We start from the raw sequence: 22,977 nt of genomic DNA, 5'->3' as shown, positions 1-22,977 counted from the left end.
GAGGGGGCAGAGCTGCGGACGTCGGGAATGGAGCCCGTTCTGCCCCGCGCGGATTTGAGGTACCCGCTCCGGGAGGGTCCCCCGGCCCCTTCCTGGGGCGCTCTGCCCGTGACGAGCCGTGGAGCTGTGCGTGTGAGCCGTGCTTGCCAAACGCTAGGGAGAACTCTAAAGTTTCCCCTCTTGCAAGCCTGAATTGGGATTTATTTCGATGGGCGTTTAGATTTTAGCGAGAATCATTTAACTGGGTCTGGAAACACGAGAGGCAGATGATTTACTTGGAGAGCCGCCTTAAAAATAGAGCAGGCTCTTCCCTGGTAACTTACGGAAATGAAAACAAAGCACCTTGGCAAAGCTTGACGCTTCAAATACCTACAAAGGAAGTCCTTGTTTATATGGGGTTTTTTTAAAAAAGGGCAGAGGGATTTGCCAAATGGTGTGGGACTGTCACGTGTCTTGTGTTTTACTTAATATGCTTGGTTTAGACAGCTCTTTAAAAAATGTAATCCTGCCTGTCTAAAGAAGTTTGGGATTTTTTTATTCAGAACTCTCTGAAGTGTGTTTGCAAATTTTGTGCTGCATTATGTGAGTTAAGCCCCAAGGCTTTATTTCAGAAGTCTTCAAAGCTTAAGTGGATTGAATGTTGACTTTTAAAAGTATTTAAACGGGGCTTTTGGAAGCTCTTCTAATGTTAAGTTTGCTAAATCAAGATTTTCGGTGTGCCGTGGGAGTTTCTGATGACTGATAATGTTTTCCTTCCCTACAATATATCTAGAGCAGCTTTTTATTGAGCTTTTTCTGCAAGCTTGTGTTTTTGCCTCCACATCTCCCCAGATTACACAAAGGAACTGTCAGGTGGAAAATGAAAGTTTTCTGTTGACTTTGTTGTTCATATCCTTGACAACCTCATGGGACAAAATTTCTGCTTCATTGGTCTGGATCTGAAACGAAAAAAGTTCCAGAAGTTTATGCATCCTATTTGTTGTTTTTCTTTGTGTTACTCCTTTGTTCCTTCTTATATTGCTTGAAAACACTGAGCTTAATCCATTTTCCTTTCTTATCTCTGTGGTCTTTCCAGATTTACTCCCGAAAGGATGGTCCCTTTCAGTTTCCCTCTGTCCAAGTGTGCACTGTGGGACCCAGTCCCCATGGGCGATGTCATTGGCTCACATATTGCCTATTACAGGTAGGAATAACATTTTTTAAGCTGCTAAAGATTAAAGTAAATGAATATTTATATGGTTCAGCATCTCATTTGATCTTTCAAGTCTAGTGTATGAGAAGGCACAAAGGAAAAATAAACAGCTGGTGTGCTCATTATAAGTATATAAGAGAGTATATATGAAGGAAAGTTTATAGGGGTATAAGTATATAGGGGTTTCAATTGGAAGGATTTGAGAGCTTCCCTTTCTGTAGTGTCTCACACTCAAGAGAGTTGAAGGTACCTCAGTCTAAAGTAACTTACAATTTCTTTCTGTTCCCTTCCCACATGGAAAGGTGTAAAAATAATTGCATGCTTGTAATTTTCTTTAACATGTTGTTTCTTGTCTCTAAATACTTACATAGAAAGAAATACTTTTTACAAACTGGTTACATAGAGCATGCTAACAAGGTGATCATGTTGAGCATTCTGTGGAGCTGCTCCAGTTAAAATGTAGGTTTATTGTATATTAATAGTTGGGGTGATGCAGAGAAGATGAGCTAAAATTCCATTAATCTTTTATACAATCTTAATTCGTACCTTTTTGTTCTACAGCGCTTTGGGCTGTTTCTGCGTATATTCTTTTTTGAGAGACAAAAAAACATGGAAGCCATTGCAGCATAAAAAATACTTCTTAAAAAAGCATAACAAATAATTTGGATATTAAACTTACTAGTTGTCTCTTTTTAGAAACCCAAAGGTATCTATGATGGAAAAAACCTTGCGACTTGCCTATCGCCACGCAAAGCAGAATGACAAGAAATTACTTTCCTGTTTTTTGCTTGGAACTCTTACAGTAGATGAAGGTAACTTAAAACATCAGGTAGACAGACAACGTTCGTTGCTTGAGTAAGTTATTATCAAGGAGCCTGAGTTGTTGCACTTGGACTCTTAACTCCACTTCTTTATTTTAAAGATGGGGAAGGCGTAACACTAACAATAGATCGCTTTGATCCTGGTCGAGAGGTTGCTGGTTCAGGCAAAATTCCAACTGCATCTCTTCCTGGAGACTTCTTGATTCCCTGTACAGTTAATGCCTGGGGACCTTCTTCAGATCATGTTCTAGTGCACAATGCTGAAGATATTGGTGTGGCTTTCAAGGTAGGCAGCTCTTGGCGACTTTTGGGTCTCTTATACAATAAACTGTCTTCTGGGCAGGATGTTGGACCATACATAGGAGTTGACTTCCAACCACCAATTTTAAACACAGTAAAGGTTGGTTATGTGAAATGAGCTGCTCGAGTGTCATTGAAAAATGTATTGGAAACTATTGAAATCAGTTACTCTTCACATATCCTTCAGGATCATCACACAGTCTTTAATCTTGCTATCTGACTAAAGTGTTTCAGCTGGTCTGACCACCAAAACCAGCAAGACAAGGGTAATTGCAGTGAACTTACTTAAATAAGGAAAAAAAGCCCTTTTTCTCTTCAAATCTGTTGTGACTGAGTTGTTATTTATGTAGTTATTGATAAAAAGTGTTGATAGGCAAGGGCCTTGCAAGGAGGCATGTAAGTCTGTGGAGGTCAATAGTTCTAGCTGAAATGTCTGCCTGTTGCTTCTGTACCCTGCTGTAGACACAAAATCTAGTAAATACACCTTCTGTTCCTGTAAATGTTTGCCTGTAGTTGTTTCTGTGTGCATTTTATAATACAAACAATGCTCGTTTCACATCTTTCTCATTATGATACATCCACAAGATAAAATACACATTTCTTGAGTGCTAGAAAGAAAATTTGATAGATCATCTTGAGCCTTCTAGTTGTCCATTATTTTCTTAATGTTATACAATGGAAGTAACTCCAGGTTTTTAATATATCATAAAGGAATTTCAAGATAGGCAGTTACGAATTTCAAGTGTATTTTACATTATCCATTATATTCAGTATAGCCATGAGTTTTGGAAACGTGAATTAATGGATTTTTATACAGTGCCTACTGCAATAGTGGCTATGATGAATGATTTCAGTTCCTAGTGTAATACAGCTTGTATCATGGTAGTCATATCAAGACAATTTTCTGTATTTTTAACTGCTCTCTCTTTTCCCTTCTTCTAGAGTCTGCAGCACAGTCTGTGCAGCAAAGAATCACTGGATCTTTCTAAGCTGCTCACTGTTCGAGCTCACATTGTTTTCACGGAAAACCTGGATAATCTACATTTTAATTTTCACTGGGCTTCTATTACTGCAGCAAATATATTGGAATACACCCCTGTGAAGTCTGTCCCAATTATTCCCACAGCCCTAGCAAGAAATTTGAACAGTACTATGAATATTGCACAAGTTCAAGGAACTTATAAATGTGGGTGAGTAAAGGGTGGTGTTAAAACTATGAGAGTTGCCTGGCAGTTTGTTGCATTTCCTAAAGCAGGTAGGTAGGCAAGATCTCAACCAGTGCTTTGCTTTTTAGTAAAATAAATAGCATTAAAATAGTGTAACTTCTTGGTCTTGGAAAAATTCAAAACATTGTAAATAAGAAGCAGGAAATGAGGTGGAGAAAAAAAATCTTAACTGGTTCAGTAGGAGTTGCTTACTTCTGACTTCAGGAGAAGGATCTTCCTACAAGGGCAGGGGGACACACCTCTGATTAACCTAATGACTGTAAACAGCATCCAGCTTTTTAAACAATATCAGTTCTGGCTATGGAATAGAAGTCAGCTGATTGTGAATCAAAGCTTTTTCTGTTGATCATGCTTGTAAGATGGTAGCAGGGAATCATCACCTGACTGAGAGCTAATGTAGTAGGATGAACTGAGGGTATATCAGAGAAAAACTTGAAGCAACTGAACATCATCTTATTTGGAGCTTGTAAATGCCTCTCTGGCAGTTACTCTTCAATTTTAACATGACTTGCAATTCTGGATTTGTTGTGAATACCTTAATATTAAACAAATGTGGTCTTAATTATTTGATGCACAGAGAATGGATGAAAAGCTGGGGAAGTATGGAGGAAGGATGGTTTTGCTTTTTTTCCACAACTTTTTTATTTTAGTATTTTCTAAACTTGTACTTGCCTCTTCACTATTTTTTCTGAAAGAACAGTATTCCAAAATACTAAAAAAAGCCCCACAACACCAACCCAGCTTCTGCTCTTCTGCTTTCTTTCAGCTACCTTACCATGGACCAGACAAGAAAATTGCTTTTGCTGCTGGAATCAGATCCCAAGGCTTATGCTCTGCCATTAGTTGGAGTGTGAGTGTTTGTCTGTCTTTTATACAGATTAAAACACATACTGATTTGAAGTGTAGTTGAGGAATTACCCAGAGGGAACTTGGTAAGGGAACTTTCTCTAATTGGATATTTCTTCTTACTTCTAGTTGGCTGAGTGGAGTTACTCACATCTGCAGTCCTCAAGTCTGGGCTTGTTGCTTGCGATACTTATTCAGTTCTTCAATTCAGGAAAGGCAAGTCACTTTTATCTATAAAACACAGAAGCTATTGGCTGCCTACAAATGTGTTCCACAGAAATGTGTGGCAAAATGGGCTCTGCTCAAAGATATTTGAGGGAATTCTGTGATTTATATGTTATATAAGAGGTGGGGGCTGTCTGTTTTTTCTGGTTTTGACTTCTACCTCATGAGTGTTTTATATCTGAAGTGATAGGAAGCTGGGCTGATATCTCAAAGACAAAAGAGGGTGAACATTAATGTAATTAAGGTCACTGCATTTTAGTTTAAATAAGAACCAGAAAGCAGAAAACAGTATGAACAGTGATGGGGTTTTGGGTTTCAATATTTCTTATGGGTGTCTTTTTTGACATAGGCTTTCTCCCTGGTTGTATCTGACCAACGTATTAAAGTGTTTTGATTTGCAGCTAGTACTGACTTGTTATGACTTCCTGCTAAATATTCTGGTGTTACAGTTTTTGCATTCTAATTGCTTCTTTTTTTCATTTTGATGTTAGCAGATAATAATTCCTCACTGTTTCATATTTAACATTTGCTAAGTTCTATTTATATGGAAGCTGGGAGTGGTTTCAGGTGTTTATAGTTTAAAACTGCCCTTCAAGTAAATGAAACTTAGGCTGTATGTGTTAGGATTTCTTCTGCTCAACCACACTTGCTTTTCAATGATGAAATAAAAACATATTTGGTGAACAGATGTGTCTGTCATTACAGAATAGACTTTTTCCCATAACCATTTAAATATGCTCAAATACAGATAAGAGGCCAATTAGATTATTAGATAGACAAGTTAAATACTTGACTCTCATTAACTTTCACTGATTCCATCTTTGAAGTGGATTAGGCAGATTTGATGAACCATGCAAGGGAATTAACCTCTGCAGACTAACAGCCTAATCTGTGCATCATACATTTTTAACACTTAAGTTGTGTCATTTTAAAGCTGTATGTGTGTTTTTCAAGCATTTTGTTCCTGCTGTTTTCTTCAAGTATATTACTTAACCTCAGAGCACCCAAACACCCCCCTTCCACAAGCATGTGCATTACAAGTGTTGTAAAAAAGAAAACTGTTCTGAAAGTAGTGCTACCTTGTCCTGTAAATGTACATTATTTTCATTATCCTTTTGTGTTACATGTTGGCTGTTGTTACTTACTGTTATTAACCTGTAGAAAAAAACTTTGTTGTAATTTTCCTTAAAAAAACATCTGTTTCCTAATGAGCATTTTTGGAATATTTAGGTGTAACTGAAGTCATAAGTGTCCTTATGATACATCTTCAATTGAATTATCAAAAAAAACCACACCACACTATCATTTTTACAGATGTTTTCTTCTATGGTATGATTGAAGTCTTCCTGTAATTCATTTAAAGTACTAAGAGATCCTAATGGTTTGAACTAAAAAGTTAATTATTCCTGTTTTTCTGCTTTTGTTCTTGCATGTGGCATCAGTCAAAAGTTCATCTGTTCAGTACTGCTCAAAATGTGGTGACCCACCTTTTTGCTAACAGTCTGAGTTTGCTAGGTATATTGTTAAATTGAGTGCCTTCTTCCTATTTCTTAAATTGTTTTTAATATGTGGGTACTTTCTATTCTAGGGTTTTCTCAGAATCTGGGAGTTTTCTTATTGTGCTTTATTCACTGACACACAAGGAACCAGAGTTTTATGAGTGCATTCCATGCAGTGGACAGACTGAACTAGGGTTTCAGATCCTAACTTGCAATGAAACAGTACACCTTTACAAAGTAAGTAGCTTGGTTTCCTACTGCATCATGATACTTTAAAAATTGACTTGAAGGAGGAGTCACTATAACTTGACCCAAATGGAACTGCAGTCTTGGAAAGTGATGAAATTCTGTGAAGTTCCCCTTTTTTACAGCGATTACTGTAAGCTCAGAATTTGTCACTCAAACTGAGATCTGACCTCCAAAGTCCACAACTGCTCACTTTTCTAATCTCATTAATGATCTGTCTTTTAAAATGCAGTGTGCTATGTCAGATTTGGTGAGTGCTCCTTCTTGCTAGTGACCTTTTTGGCTGTATGAGCAGGGATTCTGATTTCCTACAGCATTTGTTAATCCTGTATGCTATGTGCATGCTGGACACCTCTAGCAATTGCTATGGGTGATGCACACCAGTGCTTTCAGGAGAGCAAAGCTGGATGAATACTTATGCTTTGCTTGAAGCCAAATGCGAAAGGGAATTAAGGGGTTGCTAATCTGCAGAGCTCCTCCTGCACCACAGTAACAAACCAGGAACAATTATATCTTTGTGCAAAGTAACTCTGAAAGAGTTTGATGATACAATTTGTGGGAGAGAACTAAAAAGCTTTGAGGAAATTCTAAGAAATCTCAGTTCCTTATATGTTTTTCTAGGCTTGTGCAGAACCTGGAGTTGAATTGTTAATCTGCTCAATGCTCCTATGCTCTGGCAGAAAAGCAGCTAGTGTAATTTATATCCTGGGCTCTTCTCTTTCTAATGAAATTTCCCTGTTTAGGTCTGCCTTCCACCTCTAGCCTGCGTACAGTTTAGCTTTGACAAGTCTCTTAATAGAGGCTCACTTCTGTTGTCTCCAGGACTTGCCCAGTTGTGGTGTGTGGAACAGTACAGGAAAAGTTGTTGTTTCCTATGGTGGTAAAGGTTTGTGAAAAAGTTTCTAAGCAGTTACAGCAAGGAAGCATCTGCTCATGGCTATAATTAGGCCAACAACTTTACAGAGTAGCAGGGGGAGCCAGGGTTAAACAGGAAGGGAAGTTGCCTGCCTCCTTGTAGTGGTGAAAGAATTGAGAATTGAAAGTAGAGGACAAGCAGCAAATAAGCAGATATAAATGTCCTTAAAACTATTTATTTGGGAGTAGCACCTCGGTGACTAAAAGGTGAAAGTTTCATGCTTCACAAATACAGGAAATTTCATTTCAGAACGTTGAGCCTTTAGACAAGAGCCCTATCCACTTTGAGTTGAGTGCAGAAAACCAAAATGCAGAAACTGAGTTCTTCAGCAGAGTTTGCAAGAAGCTTCCTATCAAAAGGTAAATCTTTCAGATGTCATTTATATGCAAAAAGTAAATATTTATTGGGTTTTTTGACCTTCACTGTGCCAGTTGTCAGTGTAGCTGTGCATACAGTAATCCTATATTAAAAACTGCATATGTGCTTTTATTTATTCCTAGAGCTAATATTTTTCAATTAAGATGGTCAAGTTGACCATGTTCCAAGAGAAACTACCCACAGTTTTACTCTTGATACTGGTGGTTGTAATTTTTACAGTAGATTCTTCTAAAAAGGCTTCCTTCCTGATGGAGCTTATCTCACCGTACTGACCTGTGAGATCTGCCCTTTGAAGCAAATCTCTAATTGAAATATACAGAAGTTGGTAAACATTTCTGTCCTCCCACCTTCACAGAGCTGTGAGACCTGAATAGGTTGAAACTTAGTGATTTTTAAGAACTTGAATTATCTGTCACATTTTTACCTATGACGATAAGTTGGCCTTTATTTTCCTTTAAACAATGTTTAATCTTCACTGTAGCACTCCCAATCTTTCTAATATAGACCAGTCCTGGCTGTTAGAATGTCACTTAAAAGATGTGTATGTCAGAGGGTGTGGGGAGAGAGGGTTGGTGTATTTTTGTCCGAATTTGTATTTTCACTGTTTGGTCTTAGAACTGTTTGTTGTGTGAACTCCCTTGCTAACCAGGGAGGAGATGTACAGCAACTGCTTCTTGAAAAAAATAATGCTGATACTGCACTGTAGATGACAGTGAAAAATGTGAAGGTTCACTTTGCTGCTGCCAAATCTGACAAGAAAACATTTTTAATTGTATTTATGTTTGATTTAGTCCTCCCCAAGGCTCTTCATCCAGCAAGTTGTCAGCAAGTGATCATGACTCTGGTGTAGAAGATGAGGATTTATCCCCCAGGCCAATTCCAAGTCCTCACCCAGTCAGTCAACAGGTAATGGATTAATTGTTCTAGATATCTCAAATGTAACACAGCATTGTGTGAAAACTCATTGTAAGGGGACTGGAGAGTATAAATTTTCTGTCTCAAAGTGCTAGCACAAGAAAACAACTGAAGAAATGGACCAGGAGTCCCAACTCCTGCTCTAGTTAACCTGCCTTCTTTCCAGGATTATAGACACTTTTAATTCTTGTACATGGTAGAATTTGGGAGCAAATAATAGTGGGTTCTACTTTGAGAATCTTGCTACCATTACATGGACTAGCTGAGGTGTCTGAGGTAAAGACAGAGCCAGCAAACTCCTTGTGTATTCCTGACTAAACAAAATAAAGATCTGCTGATCTGTCCTTTTTTACTGAAGTGTATACATATACAATGAAATATTAGCCCTTGTATAGCAAAGGTCTAGAAGGATGTGACAGTTGTGAATTATGAAAAATGTTCTGTTGCTTCTGTCTACTGGGTCTAAGAATAGCAAGAAGGGACATGTCTAGTTCTTGAAGGGGAAAGATCCACACTCAGAAATGCATTCTAGGATGACATGGAGCATTCTTTTGGTAGATATGGCTATTCTGTTATAGGAAAGCAATTTGTCCTCTTAAGAATAATCCTAGAGACTTTGCTTCTTTTTTTTTTTATTGTATCAGTGGGTAGTTGGTTTGATGCTTGTAATGGTTGTATATTGATTTAAAATGGAAATATTTTCTATGATGAGATTCTGCATGTGAAGAGCTGAAAGACAGTACTTTAAAATAATCTTAAATTTGGTTTTGTAACTGTCTTTTCAGGTTACTAGGATCTTTCCTTCTGTTCCTGAACTGTCCCTTGTTTTGGATGGGAGTTTCATAGAACCAGGACAATTGTCTAAGCCTGTGGGGACTTTGAATGCTAAAAGTCTACCTTCAGGGCTACCTCAGCCTATTAAAAAGAAATGGTGCTTGGGATCTTCATACTATCCCACCCAACACTTCGAAGACAAGCAAAACTTTCCTGCTAATACAGGAGATTCCTCTTTAAGGCAATTACCGAACCATTCAAACCAGAAAATTCCAACTTTAAGGCCTTCCAGGGGAAAGCAACCTCTACTACAGCAACAGTTGCCGTGTAAGAAAGCTTGCCCTCAATCAAGAAAAAGTTCTGGGTCATCTTCTCCTTCAACCCCTTGCAGTGGGCCTTCCCCAGATACCTCTGTGCATCACCCCAGAAAGCCATCAGAAAGACTTGTGCTAAATCCTGATGGAGCTGCACAGCAGGGAGAGCCTCCAATGAGAAGAACATCAGTAACCAGTTCCAAGCAGCTTCCTGCTGTTACACAGCCGGTCCTCCACACCTCTGCTTTTTCACCACAGAGCTGCAGAAGACCACCAGAAGTGCAGGTGCCAGTCCAAGTGCCACCTTGCTGTCCAGCCAGTGTGTGCAGCTGTCAGTTTCCTGCTTCCGTGCAGTATAATCCAATAAACTCATGGCAAGGAATTGGGAAAATAAGCCACAAACACGGAGCAGAAACCCAATCAGAGGTGGCTCAACAGACTCCATGTACAGTGTTCCATCAAAATCTCATTTGCCCAAATATTTGCTGCAACCCAGGATATACCACAAGCAGCCCTATAAATGTGAGATATCATGGGAAAATGGGGAACTGTTCTCTTGACAATAGCTTATCTCCTGGAACAAGACAGCCTTCAAGTGCAAGCCCCTCCAGTCCACAGTGCTGTGCAGCCCACTCACCGTGCCTGCACGTGGCTGCTGCTGCCATGGCATCAGATAATGGAATGATGGGATTATCTCCAGATGCATACCGGGTTCTTACAGAACAGGATAGACAACTGAAATTACTTCAAGCTCAGGTGTGTGGAAATGGCAGCTTTCTCATCTGCCTTCTTAGGGATTATGCTTTTCTAGTTCCCTGTGCCAAAGGAATTAAATTAAACTCTTGTCTATCTTTGTTAAAACAAGAGAGCCTGTCATACCATGTCCAGTTTGGGGTTGGAGAGGGATCCCAATTAGCTTGCCTATTTGGTGTTCCTTAAAATAAATGAAAACTACTTGATTCCTGATTATAGTTTGCATTTATTTTTATAATATTTCCATAATGTGCAAGTTGCCCTTTCAGCAGACTGTTTTGTAATGCAAACCAGTATGTCTTCTATATGAATGTTTTCCTAGATATGCTTGTCTACATAAAAAACAATCAATTACTGCATGGGCTATATAGACTTGGGAATTATTCTTAGTGTACAGGTGAAGCACAGTGTTCTTATATGTTGCTTTGCCCACCTTCAAGCCTGCAGCTTCCTGGGCTACCAAAGCTGTTGCTTAGAAAACTTGAGGTGTCTGTCTGCAGCAGAATGGGAGGATTCATCTCGTGTTTGTTGATGGGCTGAAAAATTGAGCTTTGCTGGTTGGCTTAAATTCATTTTTGCTATCAGATTAGATTTCTTCAAAATATTGACCTCTGGAGTTACACTGCTGACCCTGTATTTAGGAACATTGGTACCATTACATATTTTTCCTGCCTCAACTAGAAAATGACAACTGAAATGTGCGTTAGATCTAGCTGCTGTATGTAAAATTAAGCTATCAAGGAGAAAGTTGTGCACAAGGGAGGGAAACCTCTTCTTATTGCTTAAATGCAGCCTTCACTGTTATTATACCTCTCCATGGACATGTGAACTAATCAGTGGACAGGGTGGATGCAAATACAAGAGTGAGGATTGCCTTGGCAACCTTAATTTTGTCATTTAAGTGCTTATTTTAGTAATTAATACAAAGCTGGTTTAGCATGGTGTAGGGACAGTTGGCATATAAATTCTTGGCTGGTAAGTTGATAATAGGCTTTGTGTGTGAGTGAAGGGGACAGAGAATACTTCCAACAAGTGGAGTGCAAAGAGGCTTTACTCAAGTTTTCTTAGTGTGGTTTCAGTTTGTTTTAAAACCTCTTCTTTGCTGGCTCTGCCAACATCAAAATTGATGTTTCGATTTATCCTTCATGCACTGCTGAGAACTGGAAGGTTGTCAGACTTCTGTGGCAATGCAGCCTGCATTTGAATCCAGATCTTCGGAGGAGCCTAATTTAGTAATTTGTTTTTGTCTGTTATGCTTTATATTTTATTGTACAAATTATAAGTTCCTGATAACTGTTGCAGATCCAACGCTTGCTGGAAGCACAGGCTCGTCAGGCTTGTTCCTCTGAACCAGCTCTAGCTGACCATGCTCTGCTGCCTGAGAAGCAAGGGGACCTTGTTTCTATGGAAACAGGGTCCTCACCAGCTCCACACATGAGGAAAAGTGTGAGCATTGCTGTGAGCACAGGTAATGCTTTATTCCTTAAAAATAGACTGGCATCACTTTTTCTGGATGTTTCGGTCATTTGTTTGGGTGTGGATGGCATGTTTTGCAGAAGGTGCTGAACATACTCAGCACCTAGATACAAAAACCAGCTGGGTTCTCTAGGTGTTATTTGCAAGTTTAGGCTGGAGCTACTTTTGTCCTTGGCCTGCAATGACAGTCATTGCCATCACTAGAAGGATTACTCTTTCAATAGCTTTAGCAAGGTCTTCTATTTCAAATAGTGCCTTATTGAAAGGAAAAACACAGATATATTTTTTTATTAATATGCTGTTTTGAAAAGTAATAACTTCTGTCCCATCTGGTGTTCTATTAAATAGATTACTGATGGTTTTTGTAAGTCATACATTTATATGAACAGAGGGGAGACTGTATTGAATTTAATTTTAGCAAGTTACACAGTTGTGTCTGCGAAATTACATATTGATGCATTAGTTTCTTTTAAATCTGTGGAAATATTGCAGTTAGTAATCTGGAGGAAATTTTAAAACTGGCTCAAGGTCAATGCATTAAAATGCTTTAATACCATTTATTTTCATCAAGTATGCTTTGGAAGAACTTGAATGATGTTTTGGCAAGTCTCAGCTGTTCTAAACCCTAAATCACTTTTTAAATGGTGAAAAAAGCCTGTATCTGAGGAAATGATTCCTCTAGCTCTACAAAGCCAAAGGGTCTCAGAAGATAGTAATGACTTTCCTTAAATGAGTAAATCTTGAATTCCCTTTTAGGTGCTAGTTTATTTTGGAACACAGCCCCAGAAAAACAGGAGGACTCCATCCCACAGGGGAAAAAAGAGGATGAAGAGATTTCTAAGGAAGACATTTCTAAGGAAGACATAAGCATTTCAATTAATGCTGAACAAGATGCAAGTAATACAAGTATTGCTTCCTCCTTAAAGGTGGTTGACATGCCCAGCTTTGTAGACAGTATTCATCTGGTGGAAGAAGGAACTAATCAGAACACTCTCCAGTAAGTAATCAGAATTATCTTGTGTTCAGATAATAAGCTGAACTGCTTTCATAAGTTTCTACTTCTGTAATTATTTTTTTTCAGGAATTATGAGTAGTCACCTGACTGGAGTTGTTGTGTTCTTCCCCTTCTTTGTTTTTTTTTTAATTATGCTTCAAATGGTACAGCTCACCAAAACAGTTGCCTTTAGAGTCTGCATTTATCAGTCATGCACGTTTAGGAAGCCTGCCTATCAGCAGCAGCTGATGGTAAAAGCCTTTAACTTGGAAAGCATGTACAGTGCTGGCAACATTCCCTTTCTTACCTTAAATCCTGAGGGGAAAAGGGAATGCTGCTGTAGTCAGTTGTTTTCCTGCAGTGGGTTTTCCTTGTCAGCATTCGGAACTCTTTCCATTCTGAGGGGCTTAGGACAAGGGGCTTATTACTATATGCCTGTTCCCTGGATTTCTGTATGTTTTACACCTGATTGCTTTGTGTGGAGTGAATGCAGGTACCAACTTCACTGCTGTTAATTTAATTATTTTTGAGCTTGGGTTCTTTTTAGTTCTTTTAGATGAATTTGGGAAGTGATTTTAAAAGTGTTTGTAATTATCTATATGGATGTTATTTTTACACAGGAAATAGCTCAACAGTTTAGAACTTGTAATGATCTACTATTTTCTAGGTATTAAAAAAACAACAAAGGAGGGGAAATACCCTTCCAGTTAGATTAAATTTCTAAAATATTCCTATCAGGAAAGATAATGGTAATTAAGCTATACCTTAAATGTTTATAATCCTTGACTAAAGTATTATCTGCAAACATATACTGCTGCCATAAATGTTACTGATTCAAATCAGTCTTTTGAATATAATATTTTAGAGAGATGGCATCTTAAGATTCTCTTCAACTTATAAACCTGTAAAGCAGCCACATAAGAACATAAGAATGCAGAGCATCACCCAGATTTCTTTGAGGAGGAGTGGAACATTTTTGGGAATGATGAATAATTGCTGGTGTAACATTAACTGATAACCTACATTGACTATCTAGTATGTCATGTGATTTAAATCTTATCGCTTTCAACACAGGCAATTGATCAGTTGAGTTCTGAAATTCCCTTATCTTCTACCTGTCTCCTGAGAAGGAACAGGAAGGGGGAGGAGGGTTGCTGAAGGATCTCCTCGGAATGATAGTACTGTTGATATGTCTGGTCTCAAAAGGTTTATGCCATGCACACACCATCTGGCTGAAGGGGCTGCAGAGCATCACCTTGTAACTCATTCTGCAATACTTACCCTTCTTATCTGGAAACGTCAGGTTCCTCATTCACATCTGCTGTTGAGAAATATTTCAACTAGATGTTTGTTCTCAGTTCATGATGCTCAGTGTGCACTGAGTATCTGTATGTTTGTAATGGTGTCTTTGACTAGTTTTATAAGTGTTTTTAAACTGCCTCAAGAATCTTATTAGCAGTTACTCCCCGTAGTAAAGCCAGCTTCTTGAATAAGTCATATTTTAGAACATATGGAAGATAAATCACTCCTAAAGGCTTTTAAGTGGCCGTGAAAATGCTGAAAACCTAAGACAAACTCCATATTGCTAGTAACTTTTAGTTTTGTCTGCTTTAAGGTGAAGTCCTAGAGTGTCATTGGGTTATGACTAGTTCAGAGAAGCCATTACCATTTTCAAATCATCTTTTGAAAAGCTAGTCAGGCTGGTGTAGTTTCACACCTCAAGGTGTATTTCCTCAGTCCTTTTGAAGGAAAATGCAGAAAGGAACGAAGCCTCAAGCAGAAGACAAACCAAGATCTGTTTCCAGAACTCGATTTTTCTCCGCTTCTGGTGCTCATGAAAAGATAAGGTGGTAGTGATACTTGTGCCCTTCCTGTTTCGAGGAACTATCTAGGTATCTCGCTGGTCTCTTTCAGAAATGGAAGCGGTTCCCAAGCGCTTGTTCGCAGTTCATCCTTGGAAGAAAGTATTAGCGTGTCTTTACAGAAAGAACCAACAGAGGGAGCCAGCAACCATGTGGTGGTAACAAGCGAGCAAAACTCGGAGCCGCCGGCTTCCTTGGTGCCTCGCCATCCATCGGAGGACCAGAAGCTTTACCAGGACTTACTGGTAATTAATATAAAGTTAATATTCTGCACTGATTGCAGTCAAAACAGCACACTGTTCAAGTTACTATGTGGTATGGGCATGAATGAAAAATGCATGTGGTTTTGAAGTTCACGTTATGCTCTACAGAAAGCTCCAAGTGTTGTACTTTCAAGGTGTTAAGTTGTCATTCTGTCCTTCACTCTTCCACGGAGTTCTGTCTGCTGCCTCATGAATGATCATTCTTTACTTCAAATAGAATGTCAATTGATAACTTCCCAAACTACTGCCCTTTAAAATAGCACAACATTGTACCCTCAAGTCCCTTAAAGGGTAGATACCTTAATCTTGAAGAATATCAGTATGTCATGTGTTTAAATTCAGAACAGACTGTTACAGAAAGCTTGAAACTAAGAGTATTCCAGTGTTTGAGTACAGTGCTATGAGTTTACGTGGATGTATCTGAACTGAATCTGAATTTGGTTTTCTTTGTCAGAATAAGCTATTAAGCTATCTAGTTGTATTTTATGTTCCATAAGAATAAAGCAGGATTTTGTTTTTTGACAGCTCCTGCATAGCATAATGTCTTTGTCAATGTGGTCTCTCTCCTGCTCTGTTTTTCTGCAGGGCCAAGTAAACCACCTCTTAAAGTCCTCAGAAGAGCAAGATGACTTGCCTGTGAAAGCAGGTTTGGTTAATGATGCTGATCCTAAGTATCAGGATATTGATGATACAACAGAAATGGCTTCTGAGAATGACACTGGAGTGATGGATAAGGAGAGTGTGATTAGTGCCACACTTAAACAGCTGAAGAGTCTTGGAGTGACAATTGACTTGCCTGGCAAAACGAAGAAAAATACACACAAAGTGGAGAATGCCAGGTAAAATACTGGTTGTTTTGAGTAGTAATCTGTAGATCCAACCAAAAATGAACATTGGCTCAATGACCAAAGATAAGGGACTGTGTTCAATGCCACTGGGGGTTTGTTTGGCAACTTGTTCCACATTTCCTCCGAAGATGAAATGCTGGCTCATGCTATGGATATTTCCAGATAGGTTTAAGAGCTGTGCTAGCAAAACACAGATTATTTAAATATAACATAAGTAGCTCTAGCTGTTAGAGCATCTGGTGATTCTTAAGGTATTGTGCATGCAGTAGCACACAATTCCTGAGAATAATAACGAAGCTGCTTGAGTAATTTCAATCCTTTGGGCTATGTCAAAATATTGTAGAGAAACACTGGGCTTGGGAGGCTGAATGTTAAGCAGCTGTATGTTTTGTCACTGCTTGTTAACCCTTGTGTTGCACTTCACTGATACAAGTGAAATTGTTATCATGGCTTTGATATATAATCAAAACTGGTTCTGTCTTAATCACTTCTTATTGTGAGTGCTTTGATTTGAAAAAGGGAGGCTGCAGTGGCTGAAGAGGGAAACAGCCTTAATGAAACAGGAGAAAGATCAGAAGTAATTTCTGAAGGAGGTGTTTGAGACACAGGAATTGATTTATGTAGCTGCTTAGGCATAGACTGACTGCCTGGTACAGCTTATTCACTTTCACCCTTGTTGTCTTCTAGATACTAGAACATAACTGTTAGATAAACAACAACAAAATATAACCATCTCCAAATCAATCTTCAGCTGTGTATCAAAAGCTTTTTCCAGTCATAGAGTTTCTAAGCTCTGTTCTCTCCTTCTCACTTGAATGTCATCAGGCATTTTTCTGGGCTGCCTTCCTGGCTAGAGAGTATGTAGTGCTCTTTTCATGACAATAATATGCTAATAAGTGAAGCTATAAGACAAAACTAGCATTCTTGGAGTTTTTTCTTCAAACCTGGGGAGCAAGGTGGGATTCTTCCTTCTGCCGCTTTCATGACTGACACAATTCTGAGAAAAAGTCTACAGGTTAGTAGAGAAGGAAACAACAGTGTAACTGTAGCATAGTTAGTGGTTGTTCATCTGACCCAGGAGTTTACTCTCCCAAACCAAACTTCAGGATCTGTACTCAGGGAAATAGAGAGACCCTTTAACTCTCACCATGAGGAGTTTGGGTTTATGAACTAACGTATGATGCATGTACTAAATGCAATGGTTTGCAGCCACTACCTGTGTACCAGAGCTTTCAGTCTTTAATCTGAACACCTAATGAATACTAGAAATTAGTGTTTCACATAACAAAACAAGTGTTTCCCTTCCTGAAGGATGCCTTCAAAAACTAGAACCTTGCAGGCTTCTAGAAACAGATGTTATGTCAGAGTTGCTGTAAAAATCATGAAATTGGCATTCATCGGGGAAGAGATGTTCCTGGGTTGTATCTTATATCCAGATGTAAATTTTGGCAGCGTATAGAGTCTTAGGATCAGAAATATCATGTCACGTTCACTGGTGAGAACAGACCAGAAGCTCAAACCTGCTTTAAAACCAAAACCAGCTCCAAAACCTGCTAGAGGTGGTTTCCTCTTCATATGAGATTAGGGATTAGTATTGAATCAGAAGGGCATATCATCAGTTCCCTAACACTGTGTTTGGATGCCATTGCTATCAGCAGCTGAAGACCTGCCATTTAGTGTGTGCAGAACATAGGATCTCAACACTGAGTAGCTGGATTGAGCTGTGGGGGTCAAAAGGAAAGAGAAATCAGTAAAATCACCAGCTGACACTTGGAGATGGATACTTGCCCTGTAATGCTGAACTAACTTTTTGATGCTTTATTTCAGCATCTTGGCGTGCATAAATCCTGAAGCAGTGGTTCCTGGACTAAATTATATGTCATTTGCCAATGTCAGCATGTGTGGATTAACTCCTAATGTCGTTGATCTGAGCATGGAAGCAAATGCTATAGCCCTGAAATACCTCAGTGAAAATCAGTTGTCTCGGCTTTCTCTCAGTCACTCGGGCCAAAATCCTCCTGCAGATTTCTCTTTCCAAGACATCTTGCATACAAATATGGACAAGAGCATGGTGGGTCTTAGCTTAATTTCACCAAACAATATGTCTTTTGCAACCAAGAAGTACATGAAGCGATACGGGCTGATACAGGACAATGACAGTAGTGAAGATGAAGAGGAACTGCAGGTCCAAGATGGCAGTTCTGGCACTGGCAATAGTGAAAGTATACTGGACAAAAACTGTACCCCTGTGTTGGATGGCTTCAACCACTGGACTCAATTATCCAAAAGAATTGATGGAAAACTTCCCATTCATCTAAAAAGTCACAGCAGAGACTTGACTGCTTATGCTTCTCCACCAGAATTAAACAGCCCTGTGTTAAGAAATATTACAAATGAGATTTTTCCTCCCAGAGAAGATCAAGCAGATGAGAACTCAGTTCAGATTTTAAAGGATTTAAAATCAAAACCCAAATTGTTACCTGGGAGGATTGAATTCACAGAACAACCTGGCAGGAAAGATGGAGATATCCAGGTCTTCCCTGGAAAGCTGCATTCTCCAGCCCTTGAAACATTAAACCAGTCGAACAGCATTAATTCTGTTGGCACCATTCTTGATGTGAAGCAACTCAGGCAGTTGCCGAAGTTGTTCTGAACCTTCCCCCAAGATGGCTGGCAACCACTGTTTAAAATCCAAGAGGGACCTCACTGTACAAGACTACAGGAAACCAAGGATTAAGCTGTCTTTGAAGAGCTCACTCTCTTGTAGCAACGTGAAACTTTCAGAACTGTGATTTCAGCCCAGGTCAGGGACAGCCACCTCTAAATGCCTGGTTGAGACAGTGCTGAGCAGCACTGCAGGCTGTGTGCACTTTTGTTTCCCATAGGTGTGATTTTAAAGTATCTAAAAGGTGAATCAACTTGAGCCCAAGATGGACTCTTATTATGCTTTTAGCAACAATTCTTATTTACATGTTCTTCTGTTGACTTTTTTTTTAATACACTGAATTTTTCCTGTCTGTGCTAACTGTGAGCCACGGGTATTGTGTGTGGCAGAGCAGGGGTCGCAGAGCTAAAGCACTAATTTCTAGAAATTTGCTGACATGGTGGGATTACTGTGTGGGAGGTTGTGTCTCGTGGGAAGGGAAACTGTGGCTTTACTTTGCATAAGATTATTTTTAATTCAGCCAACATGGCACAGGTTGCTCTCTGTATCATGAAAGGTTGGAAGGAAATTGGAAAAACTAGCACTTTTAAAACTTTTGTGATTTATATTTTTTTTCTGAATGAATGTTTTCTATTTATTTAAGAAATATATATTGCTCATAAAGATCAAAGGTTCCATTAAAAAGAAAAAAATCTTCAGTTGTCTGATGTAGCCTTTATTTAAGATATTTGTGACTTCTTGGTCATTGTATAGAATCACAGAATCTTAGGGGTTGGAAGGGACCTCAAAAGATCATCTAGTCCAACCCCCCTGCCAGAGCAGGGTCACCTAGAGCACATCACACAGGAATGTGTCCAGGTAGGTTTTTCACTGAGAAAAGCCTAACTCCGTCCCCCTGACACTCACCCCTTACATATTTGTAAACATTGATGAGGTCACCCCTCAGTCTCCTTTTCTCCAAGCTAAAGAGACCCAGCTCCCTCAGCCTTTCCTCATAAGGGAGATGTTCCACTCCCCTAATCATCTTCGTAGCTCTGCGCTGGACTCTTTCGAGCAGTTCCCTGTCCTTTTTGAACTGAGGGGCCCAGAACTGGACACAATACTCCAGATGTGGCCTCACCAATGCAGAATAGAGGGGGAGGAGAACCTCTCTTGACCTACTAACCACACCCTTTCTAATGCACCCCAGGATGCCATTGGCCTTCTTGGCCACAAGGGCACATTGCTGGCTCATGGTCATCCTCCTGTCTACCAGGACCCCCAGGTCTCTTTCACCTACACTACTCTCCAGCAGTTCAGCCCCCAACCTGTACTGGGACATGGTGTTGTTCTTCCCCAAATGTAAAACTCTGCACTTCCCCTTGTTGAATTTCATCATGTTTCTCCCCGCCCAACTCTCCAACCTATCTAAGTCTCTCTGAATGGCAGCACAGCCTTCTGGTGTGTCAGCCACTCCTCCCAGCTTAGTGTCATCAGCAAACTTGCTGAGGGTACATTCTATACCCTCATCCAGGTCGTTGATGAAGATGTTGAACAACACCGGTCCCAGTACCGACCCCTGTGGGACTCCACTAGTCACACACCTCCAACCAGATTCTGCCCCATTGACTACAACTCTCTGACTCCTTCCTTTCAACCAGTTCCTAATCCACCTCACTTCCTGATCACCAAATCCATACCTGATCAGCTTATCTACAAGGATGCTGTGGGAGACGGTGTCAAATGCTTTACTGAAATCAAGATAAACCACATCTACCGCTCTACCATCATCTATCCACCTAGTAATTTCCTCATAGAAGGCTATGAGGTTAGTCAAACATGATTTACCCTTGATAAAACCATGCTGACTGCTCCTGATGACCCCAATGTCCTTGATATGCCTAGAGATAGTGACAAGAACAAGTTTTTCCATCACCTTCCAGGGTTGAAGGTGAGGCTGACCAGTCTATAGTTGCCCGGGTCCTCCTTCTTGCCCTTCTTGTAGACTGGTGTGATATTTGCTGTCCTCCAGTCCTCAGGCACCTCTCCTGTTACCCATGACTTACCGAAGATGATGGAGAGTGGCCTAGCAATGACCTCCGCCAGCTCCCTCAGCACCCTTGGGTGCATTCCATCCGGACCCATCGATTTATGGATGTCCAGATTACTCAACTGATCCCTAACCCAATCCTCATCTACCATGTCAGACTCCTCCTCTATCTTGACTTCTTCTGGGGCTATATGAATCTGGGGCTTGTGGGGAAATCCTGCAGGAGTAAAGACAGAGGCAAAGAAGGCATTCAGCACCTCTGCCTTCTTTATATCCTCTGTCACCAGGGCTCCCACCTCATCCATTAGAGGGCCAATAGAAAGGTTTGCTAGTGAACTCTTCAAGAATCCCAATAAGTAGAAACAATTGACTTTGCTTTCTGTATTAACATCCAAATATTGTCATCAGGTGTGATAGTCTCTTGATGAAACAGCCCTTTTCCTTCACTCTGCAATAATATTCCACAAGTTGAAGGATTCCGTTATTCCTTGTTTAACCATTCTATCTCTGTTCAGGCTGTGTCTTTAGTTCCATCTGGAGGTGCAATTGGTGTTTCTGTGGTTACCAAGGCCTTGTGTTGCACAGTCACCCAATGGTGCTGGAAGGCCCAGGTGCCCAGGGGGCTAGTGACAGGGGCAAGTACACCTGAGGGCAGGGCTCAGGGAGCACAGCTGTGCTGGAACACATCTCTGTCCTGACCTCTTGGTCTTGGAAATGAGACAGCTGCTCTGGAAGTGGCAGTTCATTCCCATTCCCACCGTTCCTGACGGGATGACAGTGCGGAATGACTGTTGAACCATCTGTTTTCTCACTGGCCTTAGCACATCAACATGTTTTAATAGGAGTTTGAACAAACTGTTTCCATGATAGCATTGTCTCAGCTGAAGTTCAGCCTATGGTGCTGACCTTGTCTTTCCTGCTCCAAGCGTGTTACACTAGAAATGAAACATCCCCTGCCAAGTCCCCGGTCTTTCCAGTTCAAATCCAAAGGACTGCACTGTTAGTTCATGGTAAGTTTGAGTGGGCACTAATTGCTAATTAATATATTACAATGACAAGAGAGTGTTTTCCATCATCTACCACCCTCGTGGGCCTTTGTGGATTAAGAATTGGGGGTGAAAGAAGCCATTTGCTGTTTCAGAGCCAGCACAGACAGAGGAAGGCAGCAGCTCCCTTCAAGCTGTGTCAGAATTTCTTCTCACGCAGCCTCTTCCATCGACAAGAATATTTGCTTCCTTTTAGGAAAGGTGCTACATTACAGTGCTGAAAAATAAAACCTTTCTCAGTCCCTGAATCTCCCCTGGATCAGGCACAAGCTTATTATCTGGCAGCACGTTTTCTGCTGAATCAGTCAAAAAACAGTTAATGTTTTTGAACATTCCAGTGAGATGAATGAGGCAATTCATACCTCTGAGCTATTGTTGTAGGGGTTTGTTCTTTGTTTCCTATTGTAAAATGTCTGGAAACACAGGAAGATGACAGTTGTATTGGTTAATATTTTAAAGACTTTCTTCAAATGCTGGAGGGCTAGAAACAATTCAAAAACAAAAGCCAAACTACTTGTGCACAGCCCAGGACAAGGGTGTGGTGTTACATTAAGTTACACAAATCATACACTCTTGGACAGCAACCTCTGAGCGAGTGAAATATTACTTTATTTGACCAAAGCAACAAAAAAAACCCACCCTTCCCTAAAGCAGCTTTTCCTTTCACAATGTAGTGCTGAGTAATTTCAAGATGCCTGGATTATTATTAGTTTTCTTTTTCCCTGAAGCATCTATTGCAGCTTGGAGTTAAAAATGCATGGAAAGCCAGGTCTGGCTTTGTTAACTCTGAGCTGTGAGGACCCTGTGCAGGCAGTGATGTGTGGAGAGGCAACACGATTTAAGGCTTTGTTGGCTTTTTTTTCTTGTTTGTTGGTTTGCCTTTCTGTTATTTCTAGCTATATTTTGTCATAATTAAAGGAAGATATTTATAGTGCTTGTCCAAAAGATCTCGGGCCCACTCCAAGCATCGCTGGCCTCTATTCTGTATGAAACTGCTCCCTATTTTATTTATTTTTTTTCGTGCTCCCTATTCTGTATAAATTTGGTGCTTCTCCTTGTGGAGGTGCCAAGAGGGGCCCGACCCCTGGGTCGCTCGGTGTCACCGGGCAGTGGCAGGGAAGGACCCCGCTGCCTGCCACCCCCGGTCCCCCTTAAGCTCGGGGTGGGGTTGCCGGGCGAGGGGCGGCGGTGCCGGCGGGGCTGGGTTGACCACAACTCCCACCCCACCGGCGGCCGGTGCGGGAACGGCCCCGCAAAGCTTCTCGGTGCTCAGAAGATGCTCGGCTTCCTAATCTCCCCCGCCCAGCCCCGGCTGTTCTATCTTTAACGCTTCCTGTTGGTTAAGAGGAGCCGGCTTGAAACATGGTCGTGTTTCCTGGCGGGGGGGAC

General features: G+C 40.4%; 1 protein-coding gene across 1 annotated transcript; it reads left to right on the top strand.

Annotated features, from left to right (window-relative positions):
• Positions 1-1,091: 1,091 nt before the first annotated feature.
• On the top strand, positions 1,092-18,501 carry STIL (SCL/TAL1 interrupting locus). The gene is made up of 17 exons (XM_010004029.1): positions 1,092-1,183; positions 1,889-2,004; positions 2,115-2,299; positions 3,256-3,293; positions 3,435-3,503; positions 4,306-4,389; positions 4,515-4,601; positions 6,199-6,346; positions 7,521-7,630; positions 8,441-8,555; positions 9,350-9,455; positions 10,149-10,408; positions 11,708-11,873; positions 12,638-12,878; positions 14,790-14,982; positions 15,586-15,839; positions 17,676-18,501. The coding sequence occupies exons 1-17, from the start codon at positions 1,092-1,094 to the stop codon at positions 18,499-18,501; spliced, it is 3,090 nt and encodes a 1,029-aa protein (XP_010002331.1).
• The last annotated feature ends 4,476 nt before the right edge of the window (positions 18,502-22,977 follow it).

This window comes from Chaetura pelagica, unplaced genomic scaffold, assembly GCF_000747805.2.
Source record: "Chaetura pelagica isolate M959 unplaced genomic scaffold, ChaPel_1.0 scaffold18, whole genome shotgun sequence".
In the NCBI taxonomy this organism is placed as follows: Eukaryota; Metazoa; Chordata; class Aves; order Apodiformes; family Apodidae; genus Chaetura; species Chaetura pelagica.
This window is presented reverse-complemented; position numbering and strand designations above follow the sequence as displayed.

Bases quoted from the DNA above. Each gene is read 5' to 3' on its own strand.
- STIL (XM_010004029.1), top strand. From the start codon at position 1,092: ATGGTCCCTTTCAGTTTCCCTCTGTCCAAGTGTGCACTGTGGGACCCA. The intron at 3,294-3,434 runs TCTTTCTAAGCT...CCCAATTATTCC, and splicing joins TGCAGCAAAGAATCACTGGA to CACAGCCCTAGCAAGAAATT. The intron at 6,347-7,520 runs GTAAGTAGCTTG...ATTTCATTTCAG, and splicing joins AAACAGTACACCTTTACAAA to AACGTTGAGCCTTTAGACAA.